At 40.8% G+C, this 14,768-nt stretch overlaps 1 protein-coding gene and 1 long non-coding RNA gene across 2 annotated transcripts; both read right to left on the reverse strand.

The window, feature by feature from the left end:
* Nucleotides 1-350: 350 nt before the first annotated feature.
* On the reverse strand, nucleotides 351-7,652 carry NDUFB4 (NADH:ubiquinone oxidoreductase subunit B4). Its single transcript, XM_077884544.1, has 3 exons — nucleotides 7,415-7,652; nucleotides 2,337-2,480; nucleotides 351-472 (listed from the first exon to the last, which is right to left on the reverse strand). The coding sequence occupies exons 1-3, from the start codon at nucleotides 7,592-7,594 to the stop codon at nucleotides 410-412; spliced, it is 387 nt and encodes a 128-aa protein (XP_077740670.1). The 5' UTR covers nucleotides 7,595-7,652; the 3' UTR covers nucleotides 351-409.
* Nucleotides 4,985-7,385, reverse strand: LOC144305574 (uncharacterized). The gene is made up of 2 exons (XR_013372564.1): nucleotides 7,073-7,385; nucleotides 4,985-5,758 (listed from the first exon to the last, which is right to left on the reverse strand). It is a non-coding gene; the product is annotated as an uncharacterized LOC144305574 (long non-coding RNA).
* Nucleotides 7,653-14,768: the final 7,116 nt, after the last annotated feature.

Here is a 14,768-nt window from a genome sequence, read left to right on the forward strand (position 1 = left end):
CCCTAACCTATTTCTTACCACACTGTTGCTACTGTTCTCTTGCATTTTCCCACTGGGGCTGGAGCCAGACAAGAGTTTAGGTATTAAGTAGTACTAGCTATGGGCACTTAAGTAACAATCACTGAATAAACAGCTGTCAGAGTATGTACTCCTTAAGTACAGGGCCTACGCCTGTCTTACTGACTGCTGTATGGTGGGTACAGAGCACAGTGCCTGGCTCATAGTAGACATTCATTTGTTGAATGACTGAATGAATGAACATGGATCCGTTTCTTCATGAAGCTGACTCTTACATTGTATTATCCAGCAAATGTTTGTTGAATAAAGGTAATATTAAGAAAGAAAAAGTATTTAATGATTAATAGATTTATTTAAACAATAATACATAGAGTTATCATCATTGCCAGACTTAATATGAAATGTTCAATGTTCGATCCAATTTTCCTTCCTGGATAAGTTTTTCTTTCCTATCCTGTAGAGACAGAAACAAAAAAAGAAAAGCTTTGTTAGAAACAATACATTCTGACCTGTGTTCACTGCAACATTATTCACAATAGCCAAGATAAGCCAAGATACAGAAACAATCTAAGTGTTCACCAATGGATGAGTGAATTTGCCATTTCACAGGTACAAGCTTATAGATAGAGAACAGACTGGTAGCTGACAGAGCCAGGGGGTGGGTGGTGGGCAAAATGGGTGAAGTAGGCCAAAAGGTACTAACTTCTGATTATAAAAAATAAATAAGTCACGGGGATGCAATATACAGTATGGTGACTATAAGCTAGTAATACAATATGGAATATTTGAAAGTTGCTAAAAGAATTCATCTTAAATCCTCATTATAAGAAAAGAAGATGGTCTTTTTTAACTATGTATGGTGACCGTTTTTCTTTTTAAGATTTTATTTATTTATTCATGAGAGACAGACAGAGAGAGAGAGAGAAGCAGAGACACAGGCAGAGAGAGAAGCAGGCTCCATGGAGGGAGCCCGATGTGGAACTCGATCCTGGGACTCCAGGATCACGCCCTGGGCTGAAGGTGGCCCTAAACCACTGAGCCACCTGAGCTAAGATTTACTGTGGTGACAATTTTGCAAAATATACAAACAAACAAAAAAGGTATGGGAAAACACAAAAATAAAAAACCAATGTATTCTGGCATAACCCACAGTATGAAAAACAGGACTAAAATACTCCAAACTGAATTCCAATCTCCCCGTTGGTCCAAAGCCTAGGGACTATGAGTAAGGAAGTAGCAATCTGAAGAAATAAAGGGATGATGAGACAACCATCCTATTAGAAAACATCTTACGCATATGTTGGAAGAATTCTATTACCCCACTAAAAAGCCTATGTCAAAAGCACAATGCAAACATCTTCTGGTTAAGTGTGGCCTCCTTTTAGTTAAGCAGATAATTTATCAGAATCAAAATATATAAGCTCTAACAGGAGAGTAGATTGACCAGTTTAAGGCAGAGCTAGACAGTGGGCTCCAGTCTAGATGGCAACTCAAGGCCTGCTGGGGGTCTACTACCAGAGTGGCCTAGTGCCAAAGATAAGCTTGGCTTTCTCTGTGATCACATGGCCTCTGATGGCAGATTCCCACCACAGGCTGCTTTTGCCTTCCTGTTGTTAGGGTGTTTAACAGTAATCCACAAAAAATGACCAACATAACTAGAATTCATACAAACAGGGAACATACTAAATGATTTATGCATTCTGCTAATACTTAACCCCCCTAAAAAAAGCTTTTTAAAATAAATGAACTAAGAAAACTAAATATAAAGGTTTGCAAAGATAATATTTAAAGGTAAATCAAAATAGTAAAGTTTAACTTCTGTATTAACCATTTTTAAGTTTTTTGAGAGAGAGTGCATGTGTGTGCACGCGGGAGAGAGGCAGAGAGAATCTTAAGCAGGCTCCATGCTCAGTACAGAGCGAGATGTGGGGTTCGATCTCACAACCCTGAGTTCATGACCTGGGCTGAAATCAAGAGTCCAATGCCTAACTGACTAAGCCACCCAGGTGCCCCTCTATATTAACTTTTTAAATTCTAGAGCAGCTATTAAATTAAATTTGAAAGACTCAGAGACTATCATCATTTTTAGCAAAGTATACTTCAATAGGAGTTAAACAATAAAACAATAAAATCAAACATGTAATTGAAACTTTAACTCCTGCTAGAAAGGAACAAAGATAAAAAAGAGAGGAAAACTGAAGGAAGAGTAAAGGACCGAGATGGAAGGAGCACTAGTGGCAAATGCCAAGAGAAAGAGCTGCAGCCAGCACAAAGGGAACCTATCACATAGAAACTAAACATCAGGTCCAAATACTTACTCTGTCAGTTTTGAAAACATAAAACCAGAAGAAGAGGGGCCCAATTCCAAACAGAGCTCCTAAAAGTGAAGTCTTGGGAGTGGGCCTAAAATTGGGATAGATGTTTGATCTTGCATAGGTCCAACGAATCAAGGCAGGGTCCTCCTAAAATTCAAAAAAACAAAGTTACAAGATGTTAAGCAAGGTCTGAAACTCCATACTGAAACAATCTCAACAAAACTTTTATGGGGGAGCACAGGAGATGCCTTTTGTGTTCCATCATCGTTAAGAGTGTACCCTGAATATTCCTAAATAGCTTCAGGGAAGATCTTTCATTTCTAGTATTGTTGAATACTCTGATAATCCTGTTCAAATCCTTCAGAATTTAAAAGATTCTTATATCACCCCTCAGCTTTCTATTTACTTAAGAAACCTAATCTTTTTAAGCCGGCAGAGGCCATTTTTTTCTCTTTGATCATTTTTTTTTCTGGATTGTTTTGCAGCTTCATTGTCTTTGTTGAATTGTGATCAACTGAACCCTAGTATTCCTCACGAGGACAGGTTTCATATGCTCTATCATGCTTCGTGCTTCGTTTCCAGGATCCTTTCTAATGCTATCCCGCACCCTGTTCTGTCTTTCCAGGCTTCAAATAAATTGCAGGACGGTGAAGGCTGAGGTAGGCTAACTCTGAACTTTAAGTTTTTAAAGCTGACTTGGGGGCAGCCCGGGTGGCTCAGCGGTTTAGTGCCACCTTCGGTCCAGGGGGTGATCCTGGAGACCCGGGATCAAGTCCCACATCGGGCTCCCTGCGTGGAGCCTGCTTCTCCCTTTGCCTGTGTCTCTGCCTCTCTCTCTGTCTCTCTCATGAGTAAATAAATAATTTAAAAAGAAAAAAAGAAATATAAAGCTGACTTGGCTGATATTTTACATGACATAAAATTATTACATTTCACACTTAAAATAATTTGTAGTGAGGACAAGGTTGTTATCAAAGAAAAATAATCAGACTGTCTTGGTTAAGAAAAAAAATTGTCCATTGTAATATATTTAAACTAAAACAATTATGTAAGACAGCAAATCTGCCCCAAACACATAATTAAATTTAATTAGCTAAATCCCCAAATGACTTTATAAAATTATTTACTCCAATTAACGGATAGGCAGATTAAAAATAAGCAAATGAAGTCAGCTTTAAAACTTTAATACCAAAGGAGAACATTCAAAGTCCTATACTCCACCAAGAAGTTATGATTGGTAGGATTAAAATAATTAAACTGGATCTTCCACAGATACATTTTAAACCAAAGTGTTTGCAGAAAAGGTGAAGATACAAGATATAGACAGGTTCAAGGGGGTGTTTGAGTTTAATTCCTGAAACGATAAAAACATCTATTCTTGTATCCATCCCTTCTGCTATTAACGTATTTGAATGATGCTCCTACGACAGATTTCTCAATCTGCCAGTCATCTCTCTACATATTTCTCTCTCAGATCTGTCTTCCAGAAACAGACATTTCATTTCATAAAAATATCAACAGCCCCATGACCATAGTTCACTGAACCTGGTACTGTGGTTAAGAGAGGCTCCAAGACACACTCCATGGGAGACAGTTCTTCTTTGACACCACTCCATGTCCGCAGGATTATCGGCAGCATCTGACACGAACGCTCCTTGGAACTGTTTCTTCTTTTGGTTTCCAGGGCACACACCTGTCTGGCTTTCCTCCTAACTCAACGGCCATTCCCTCTTGGTCTCTTTTGCACTCTTCTTCCTTATTTCATCAATCTCTCAATATTGGACCTTAGACCTTGCTGGTCTTTTCTGACTACATTATTCATTCTCTTGATGATCTCCTCTAGTCACACAGTTTTAAATATCCATCTATAGGCCAATGATTCCCAAAATTGTACCTTCCCAGACCTCTACCTTGAACTTCAGACATGATATTCAATTACCTGCTCAACACTGTCATGCTGTTTAACAGGCATGTCAAAGGTGACACATCTCAGACTGATTTCCCAATATTTTACTCCATCTCCATCCCTGCTCCTCTCACATTCTTTTCCATCTTGGTAAAAACCAACTTAATCACTTGTGTCAAAAAACTTTGAAGTCATCCCTGACCGTTCTCTCTCTTACACCTCACATCCAATCTGCTAGCAAATCTGATTGGCTTGACTTTCAATACATACTCAGAACTCACCACTTCCTACCAACTTCCACCGCCAAAACCCCGATGGATTGCCTCAAAAGCCTCCTAAACAGTCTCCTTGCTCTTGCTCGTCCATAATGTATTTTCAACCAATGAACCAGAGAGGTGTTCAAATGTAAGGGCAGATTACCTACTCGGTAAACGACCTACAATGACCTACGAAGCTTGGTGTGATCTAGTTCCAGGACCTGTCTGACCTCATCTCTTCCCACTTGGCTCTCACCTTTCTCCACTTTACTCACAATCGTCTCTTCAGTTATTTCTGGAACCGGGCACACTTCTGTCTAAGGACCCCTACACCTGCTGTGCCCTGTACCTCAGATGCTACTTTCCAGACAGCTGTGTGGCTAGCTCCGTCTCCTCACTTCCTTCATGTTGCCTTCCCTAGGGGTATCTACAATTTCAGCTGGTATCCCTTCTAACTACACAACACACATTCCTAATCCCTTCCTTGCTTTATTTTTATCACTTGCCACCGACATGCTAAACGATGTAGTTTTTTTTTTTTTTTTAACCTGTTTATTACTTGTCTGCCCCACTGGAAAGAAATCTCTTCATAGACAGGAATCGACACGGTCACCTCAGCAACCAAAACGGGGCCTGTCCCTATAACAGCAATTACTCATTCATGGAGTTGATCATTTGTAAAGATTATGCAAAGAATTTCTATATACCGGTTATTAAATGATTAAGTGCCAGGCACTCATTTAATTAACAGAACAACCAACGAGGCAAGTTATTACAGGCTTTTTTTTTTTTTATTCACGAGAGACAGAGAGAGAGAGAGAGAGAGAGAGAGAGAGAGAGGCAGAGACACAGGCAGAGGGAGAAGCAGGCTCCACGCAGGGAGCCCGACGCGGGACTCGATCCCGGGTCTCCAGGATCGCACCCTGTGCCAAAGGCAGGCGCTAAACCGCTGAGCCACCCAGGGATCCCCTATTGGCTCTTTTATATGACAAAATTGAAACTATTTTAGGGCACAGAACCAGAAAAGAGAAAATCTGGGGTTTAGATTTCAGCTTTTTGGTACATCAAACCCTGTGTGAGTACGTAAATAACAAATGTCTCCCTCCGCACCTTCTTCTCAAGTAAACAAGGTTCTGACTGGAGGTGGTGCAGCCAACTAGTTAAGGAGATGTTTTGGGTTACGTAGTTCAGGGTTTAAACTCACTTGCTAAAGGGGTATTACTCTGTGACCTCCGTGTCCTTCCCCATGTTTGTCTTCTCACCTGTAAAATGGGGATCATAACAGGGCCTAATGCTTTGAATACTTGTGACGTTTGGATAATATTCAGAAAGGGTTTATTATTTTTTAAAGATTTTATTTATTTATTCATGAGAGACACAGAAAGAGAGAGAGAGGCAGAGACACAGGCAGAGGGAGAAGCAGGCTCCATGCAGGGAGCCCGACGTGAGACTCGATCCCAGGTCTCCAGGGTCAGGCCCTGGGCCAAAGGCAGGCGCTAAACCTCTGAGCCACCCGGGAGGCCCTCAGAAAGGGTTTAGACAGTGTTGGCACGATGTAAATTTCCTTCCATTCTCACAACTTCCAAAAAAGTCCTACACACCACCAGTGCAACCGCTGGGGAAAGTTTTGTTTTTTAAGATCACGGTCGACATGCTATTTACATAGCGCTTATGCAGAAAATTACCGAAGAGCCACTCACTAAGTAACAGCTGTCGGCCCAGTGGTTTTAAGCGCCTGCGATGTCCTACAAACTATCTCCTTCAACCTTACAATGATCCTGTAAAGAATGTAACTACTTTTCCCCTGTAAATAAGACCAGAAGACCAACGTAAACTAAGCTCGTCGAGCTTGCCCTTGTGTTCTTTCTGCCTTGGTGTCTGACTTTAAAGTTTCAACTAGCTGCGGAGTTTCTGTTGTTGTTGTTTTTTAAACGTTTATTTATTCATCAGAGACACAGAGAGAGAGAGGGAGACAGAGACACAGGCAGAGGGAGAAGCAGGCTCCATGCAGGGAGCCCCAGGTGGGACTCGATCTCGTGACTCCAGGATCACGCCCCGAGCCAAAGGCAGATGCTCAACCGCTGAGCCACCCGGGAGGCCCTTTTTTTTTTTTTTTTGAGGTGGGGGGGGGGTGTCTTCAAAAGATATAAACTGAAAAAATAAAAAAATAAAGAAAAAAATCACTATGATTCCCATCAGGTGAGAGCAGCATTGCTATGACCTGTGAACTGAGAGGTGGAAAATTGCTCTCAAAAAAAAAAAAAAAATCACTATGATTCCCATCAGGAGAGAGTAGCATTGCTATGACCTGTGAACTGAGAGGTGGAAAATTGCTCTCAAAAAAAAAAAAGAAAAATCACTATGATTCCCACCAGGAGAGAGTAGCATTGCTATGACCTGTGAACTGAGAGGTGGAAAATTGCTCTCAAAAAAAAAAAAAAAAAAAAAAATCACTATGATTCCCACCAGGAGAGAGTAGCATTGCTATGACCTGTGAACTGAGAGGTGGAAAATTGCTCTCAAAAAAAAAAATTAAAAAAAGGTCACACACAGGAAACATTTTCCTGAGCACTCACTACACAGCCCAGCTCCGTGTCGGCCAGCCCGGGGGCCCCATCTCACGGGATCCTAACAGCCGCGTTGGGGCAGGAAGGACCGTGTTGGCCCCATTTTTCCGGGCGGGAGCTGGGCCACTTCCGGGGCTCGAACCCAGCGCGCCGCGGATCCCGGAGCGTCGTCTCCGTCTCCGAGCTCTCCGCCCAAGGTCGAAGGCCTCGTGGGAGGGCCCGCTCCCTCAGCCTGAAGAAAACCGAAACCTAAGCTACCGACCCGGGCCGCGCGGCGTCCCCCGGCCGGAGACTCCGGTCTTCCGCCCCCGCCCGGCCGGCGCGCCCCCCTCCCCCCACCCCGCGACTCACGATGAGCCCCCGGCGGCTGGGGTCGTTGTACTGAAGCAGGTACTCCCGTTTAAGTCGGGATCTTATGGCCAACCGCTCGGCTTGCGCCCTCCGGGCTTCCGGAGAGATGTCGTACTCGGCTGGGTCGAGGGTAGCGGGCAGGGTAGCCAGAGACGACGGCTGGTACTTGGGGGCCGACATCTTGGCAACCCGCGCACAACCGCGCCTGCGCGACTCCGAGGCCCGCCCCCTTCACGCCGACCTTCCGCCCGAGGAAGTGCGCTTGCGCAGTAGCCGACGGGAGGCGAGAAGAGTTGAAGACCCGGAGCTCCGCCTCTGTCCTCCCCGCCGTCTCAAGGTCCTGGGCCTCGAGGGGCGGTCTGCGCATGCGCAGTGTGCTTCCCTTGCCCCTTCGGGTCCACCCCCGCGGCCGCCTAGCTACCCCCGATCTGTTATTGCTATTATTGCTGGTTGCTTCTTCCTAGCACCGTGGCTCATCTCTACGGACAAAACAGAGCTTATTTTGTGAGGTTGAGCCGTGGGAGAATGGCACGCACAGGATGTGGGGACTGGCTGTAGCTAGGATGCTGTTTTCAGTGTGGGTCACTGGGGTGGGGGGGGAGTGTGACTTTGGACAAGTCATTTTTTTTTTTTCTTTTCTTTTTTCTTTCTTTCTTTTTTTTTTGGACAAGTCATTTAACCCGCTCTGAGTTTCCTTCTGGATCCTTCCATCCTGGATAATGACCCCCATCCTATCCACCTAGCAAACCTGTTGTGAGGATTAAATAAGATAAGGAATGCATGCCAACGTGTTTGCAAAACACAGTGCCCTACCCAAGAAAAAGAACGCTTTTCTGTACGTTGCCACCTGAGATTGGTACAGCTTTAGGTAGAGGCGTGTTTTTCATGGGCACAAAATAATGTTTAATAGGAGATTGATGCCAAAAGAGAAATGATGCTTGCCTACTGTAGTAAGTCATTAACAAATGAAGTACTGGCTAGAGCTCATGAAGAAACTGTATCTTAGTTAAAATACTAAAACCTCTTACCTAAAATCCTTAGCACTCTTTAGGTGCTCAGAATAAAGATCTCCTTAGATGATGCCCTTATGCATGGGGGCATGGTATCTTAATGTGAAAGATGGTTTGGGGAGAAAAAAAAAAGGGTACGGGAAAGAAAACCTTCATCCCTACTGTCCTTCTTCCCCCACTATCACCAAGGGAAAAAAGCAATTTCAAGTTGCATAGCAGGGTCTTTGGGTATCAATCAGAAACTCCTTAGGGGAAAACATGTAAACGATATTTCCATAGCTCAGGCAAGGAAAACTGGACCCAAAGAGAGCTTCAGGTTGAATGAAATGTCTAGGGACATATAGGTATGTTGGGAAATGGTTGCCAGGCAGAGAAGGGACTAGAAAGTGTTGGCATCTTTCCTCATGCAGATGAGGAGCAGCAGTGCTGTCAGACTTATTCAACAATTTAATACAGTTTTTAAATATTTATTAAGCACCCACTGGGTGAAGCATACTGCACACTAGTCAATCTTAGTCAATCTTCTAAGCTCAGTGGGGAAAATGCAGAAGAAATGAAGGACGTGATGTTTGTCTTCAAGGAACTGACAGTACAGACAGTACGGAAAGAACAGACAGGATATGATAATATTTGCAAAGCAGTTTAATGTCCAAATGAATATAGAGCAAAATGGGCTCATGAGAATGGAGGCTGAGAAAATGTAGAAAAAAGAAGTTTGAAACAAATCACTTATACTCAACTTTAAAGGGATGATGCCACAAAACAAAATGAAAAGCAGGAGCAGGTTATAAATTCTAGTGACAATCTTGATAAAGTTTCCAAAGCCTTTTGGTCATAGATTAGACACTGATCAGGGAAGAAGGGCATGCAAAAGAATAAAAGAAAGAAGAAAAGAATACAATGACTACGCATGACAAAGTGTTAAAAGACTTTTTAAAGTTAAGAGAGGGAGAGAGAGAGAATGACAAAGAGAATAAATTTCATTATTTCCCTTTGGATTAGTTAAGGTATTTATTCCCACATTTGCTTATCATAAGGTTCCCTTAAGATGTTTGTCAAAAAGAGTCCTAAGTTCAGTTCTGCTCTTGAAGATTCCAAACTGATCTGGCAGGGGAACTCAAGAGTGTAATTTTTACAGTTTCCTGAGGGGATTCTTATACTATTGTGTGTTTGGGAGACATAGAGATGAGCACAAGAGGTCTTCTCTTCCCTCTTCCTTTTTCCAGGAAAGGTCCTCCCAGAGTGAATCTATTTGAGATAGGGATGTAGATTCCATAATGAAAGAAAAAGACTTGATTGGGGTTTTATCTTGAAATAATGCAATCAAAAATTATGAAAACTAATTTATTTTATATGTGCTAATTTTGATAGATTAAGTGTTAATTTCTGGGCACAGTTATTTTTATATAGCTTATTATCCTTCACTTTGCATTTGATTTTTGCAACAGGGTCACATTTGTAGAAATGTTGGAGGACTTTATCCAGTTTTCCCAAAATCCTCTCTTCATCCTTTGAAACTTAATTATTTCCTTTTGAAGCATTGATATCATCATCATTCTTATTGCTTTTCTTTTCTTCCTTTATTATCTGGTTCAACTTTGAGATCCTCCTTTATTAGTGACTTTGTGTGTGGATCCAGCAGTTTACCCACATCACTTTCACCAATTTTATGAAAGTCCATAAGATGTGCAATAGACATCTATTGTTTTTGAGGACTAGATATTTCCAAACAGATGACTAAGATTTTGATAGGAGTGGATGTAGTGGAAGATGGAAGAGTTAAGGTGGGGAACAATTTCACAAGTGGTCATTTCACCAAAGAACATTTCATGTTTTAAAGACTTTTGCTTCTCCTACTAGAATTTATCAGAATTTTTGGGGAGATGGATTACAGGGACTAAGTATATGTACCTGTATTTGGCTAGAAGAGGGAGGATGAAATGGTAAAGTAGTGGAGAGAAATGCAACTTTACAGGGGTCAAGTTATAAGAATGGGACAGGATTTCAGGGAACAGAAGACGAACAGGTGAATACAGAAACTGTAAGAAGCAGATAAATTCCTGCTTGCAGCAATATGAAGAGCATTCCTTCTCTTAGTTGGGTTGAATCATAAGTAAACTTGTGAATAAACCCAATACCCAGAGATTTTTTTAAATAATAAATTTATTAAAAAATAAATAAATAAATAATAAATTTATTTTTTATTGGTGTTCAATTTGCCAACATACAGAATAACACCCAGTGCTCATCCCGTCAAGTGTCCTCCTCAGTGCCCATCACCCACTCACCCCCATCCCCCACCCTCCACCCCTTCCACCACCCCTAGTTCGTTTCCCAGAGTTAGGAGTCTTTATGTTCTGTCTCCCTTTCTGATATTTCCCACACATTTCTTCTCTCTTCCCTTATATTCCCTTTCACTATTATTTATATTCCCCAAATTAATGAGAACATATAATGTTTGTCCTTCTCCGATTGACTTACTTCACTCAGCATAATACCCTCCAGTTCCATCCACGTTGAAGCAAATGGTGGGTATTTGTCATTTCTAATGGCTGAGTAATATTCCATTGTATACATAAACCACATCTTCTTTATCCATTCATCTTTCAATGGACACCGAGACTCCTTCCACAGTTTGGCTATTGTGGACATTGCTGCTATAAACATCGGTGTGCAGGTGTCCCAGCGTTTCATTGCATCTGTATCTTTGGGGTAAATCCCCAAAAGTGCAATTGCTGGGTTGTAGGGCAGGTCTATTTTTAACTCTTTGAGGAACCTCCACACAGTGTTCCAGAGTGGCTGCACCAGTTCCCATTCCCACCAACAGTGTGGGGGGCTCCCTTTTCTCCGCATCCTCTCCAACATTTGTGGTTTCCTGCCTTGTTAATTTTCCCCATTGTCACTGGTGTGAGGTGGTATCTCATTGTGGTTTTGATTTGTATTTCCCTGATGGCAAGTGATGCAGAGCATTTTCTCATGTGCGTGTTGGCCACGTCTATGTCTTCCTCTGTGAGATTTCTGTTCATGTCTTTTGCCCATTTCATGATTGGATTGTTTGTTTCTTTGGTGTTGAGTTTAGTAAGTTCTTTATAGATCTTGGAAACTAGCCCTTTATCTGATATGTCATTTGCAAATATCTTCTCCCATTCTGTAGGTTGTCTTTGAGTTTTGTTGACTGTATCCTTTGCTGTGCAAAAGCTTCTTATCTTGATGAAGTCCCAATAGTTCATTTTTGCTTTTGTTTCTTTTGCCTTCGTGGATGTATCTTGCAAGAAGTTACTGTGGCTGAGTTCAAAAAGGGTGTTGCCTGTGTTCTCCTCTAGGGTTTTGATGGAATCTTGTCTCCAGAGATTTAACTAATCAGTGATTAACAGCAACTGACACTTAGTGAACATTTTCCTTTATTATTGTTTTTAAAAATCTTGTCTTAACATTGAATATCAGCAAAGGATGTACCGTCAAACTAATGCAGGGTCCCCTCCTCACATGACCCTCTCCAGAACGCTGGGAAGAGCCCTCAGAATGTGTTCACGTGGCCATTCTGCTTTTGTAAAATTAGAAGAAGTAAGATATTTAAATTACAACTGCCTAATACTGCTGTGTCTCTCCTCTCTGACTTCCCTCCTATGACATTTTCCCTCCTGTTGGGTGGATCACAGTGGCCTGAGGTATTTGGGGGATCCAGCAAATGAAACTTTGAACTTAGTGGAATATATTTATTTGATTCACGAAAATTTCAAGTGGAATTAAATTATTACTAGTCGTCCAGATGCAGGAATGGCTTCCAGAGATACCATTAACACCCAATGTGCCATGAAGGTGGAGGACTAGAGTCTGTGTTGTGATAAAAACTTCTCCTTGTGAATCCTGGCACTGGAAATACATGGGTAGAGAAGGAGAAATAAAGTCTAAAAAATACAGAATCAGAAGCCAATCTGTGGGGAATTCTTCTAGTCATCACTGGCATGTTTTTCTTAAAGAGGCAAGCCCCTCCCCCACCCCAAATTATATAAACTTCAAGTCCCATCAAACCCTGATCTTCCTGCTTATCAGTCTTGTTAAAGCTGCAGGGGAGAGACACCAAGTGCTACGTGCATTATTGCAAGGAGATCTAAGAACATGGGGTAGATAGTGAAGTCACCTCTCATTTGGTTATGTAGCCACCCTGCGGATTTGTCTTTCAAAATTGAAATGAACAGCAGTTCCAAGGGAGAGTAAGAACAATATTTTAGAGCTTCAGTGTCCTACCTAAAATCAAGTAAACCACTTTTTCTTTGTTTACCTAGCATTTACTCTTCCTCCAAAAGAGGATATTATTGAGTCAGTTTGACACTCTTCAATCTAGAGTGCCTCCAAGCACCACATGGGAGATTGGCTTTCACTGTGTCCAACTTATCTGCAGCTTTGTTGATTTGGGCACTGTCCAAGATTACAAGATTACAAGACTGTTTTTACCCAATAGATACACTAAGTCACAGAAATTTATCATATTTAGAGAGGACTCACATAGAAGTGATATGTCCAGCAGGCACATTAAGACTACACAGCCTGTTCATTACAAACATACATCACTTTCTGTCTGTTTCTACTATAACTTTATAATGGGTCTTCGTATTTCAAGGAGGCAAATCTTTCCATTTTATTATAGTTAGAAATTGTCTTAGCCACTTTTATTCTTCTTTTTCAGATGAATTTAGTATTAAGCTATTAAGTTCCATGAAAAAAAAATCCAGTAGGATTTTGATGGAACTGCACTAAATGTATAGGTTGATGTGAGAACAGACATTTTTATAGTATTGCATCTTCCCATCTGTTAGATCCTTTATGCCCTTTTATGATGTTCTGTAACTTTCTCCATAAGGAATTCTCACCTCCTCTATTAGATTAATTCTGCTACATGATAAATTCCATTGCTGTTGTTTCATTTCTCATTACATTTCCTAAATGGTTATTGATGGTGCATAGTAATATTACTGATATTTGTATACTGATCTTGGAACCAATATCCTTGTTGAATCTTTTATTCTATTGGCTTTTCCATTCATTCCTTTGGATTGTTCTATGTAGTTGGTCAGACCTTAGGAAAATACCAATCTTGCCTTTTCTTCTCCAAATCTCATCTTGTTTTTTTCTCTCTCTTATTGCATTAGCTAGGACCTATAGTGCAATGTTTTATAATAGTAGAAATAGGGACACGTAGGTGGCTCAGCGGTTGAGTGTCTGCCTTCAGCTCAGGGCGTGATCCTGGAGTTCTGGGATTGAGTCCCACATCAGGCTTCCTGCATGGAGCCTGCTTCTCCCTCTGCCTATGTCTCTGCCTCTCTATCTCTCTGTGTCTCTCATGAATAAATAAATAAAATCTTTAAAAAAATAGTAGAAATAGAGAATCTCCTATCTTGTTCCTATCTTTAACAGGAAATCTGGTCTTACCATTGAATGTTTGCTGCAGAATTTGGTAGAAACCCTTTATCAGGTTAAGAAAATCCTCTTATGTTCCTTGCCAAAAGTTGTTTTTTAGTCATGAATGAGTGATAACTGATCAAATACCAATTCTACATTTTTGTTATATAGTCATATGGTTTTTCTGTTACTCTGTTAAAAATGCAAAGAACCTTAGTAGGTTGTTCTGATGTGGAATATTTTGCACTCTGAAATTAACTCTATTTCATGGTATGATTTTTTTAAATACGCTGATTAAATAATTAAACTAAATTAAATTTCTTAGCATTTTACTTAGAATTTTACCATTTAAGTTCATAGATGAATTGGCTCTATAATTGTCTTTTTCTTACTTTGTTCTTGTGTAGTTTTGGTAATATATTTGCATGAAATGAATTGGATAGATTTCCCTTTTTTTTCTTTTTAATTCTCCAAAATGATTTAAGACAGGAACTATATTCCCTGAAGACTCTGTAAATTATCTTTTAAAACTATATGGGTCTTCCTTTTTATTTTCAGGGGAGATTTTTGGCTATCAACTCAATTTCTGTAATGGTTTAGGTTTTTTTCAGGTTTCCTATCTCCCCTAGAATGAATTCTGGTCATTTAAATTTTCTTAAATATCTTGTTTGGAACTTATTGCTATAGAGTTTCTAATCTCATGTTATGTTTGGGGGGGGATTCTCCACTGTCTTTATAATTGTGATCCTCTTTTTGTTTCTAATATTGTTTGTTTTCCCTGCACTCCCTAATCCTCATCCCCTATTTCCCCTATCTCCTCACCTACCTCCCCTCTGGTGACCATCAGTTTGTTCTCTATAGTTAAGAATCTGCTTCTTGGTTTGTCTGTCTCTCTCTCTTATTTTTTTCCTTTGCACATATTGTTTCTTCAAGTCCACATATGA

Source organism: Canis aureus, chromosome 35 (genome assembly GCF_053574225.1).
Source record: "Canis aureus isolate CA01 chromosome 35, VMU_Caureus_v.1.0, whole genome shotgun sequence".
In the NCBI taxonomy this organism is placed as follows: Eukaryota; Metazoa; Chordata; class Mammalia; order Carnivora; family Canidae; genus Canis; species Canis aureus.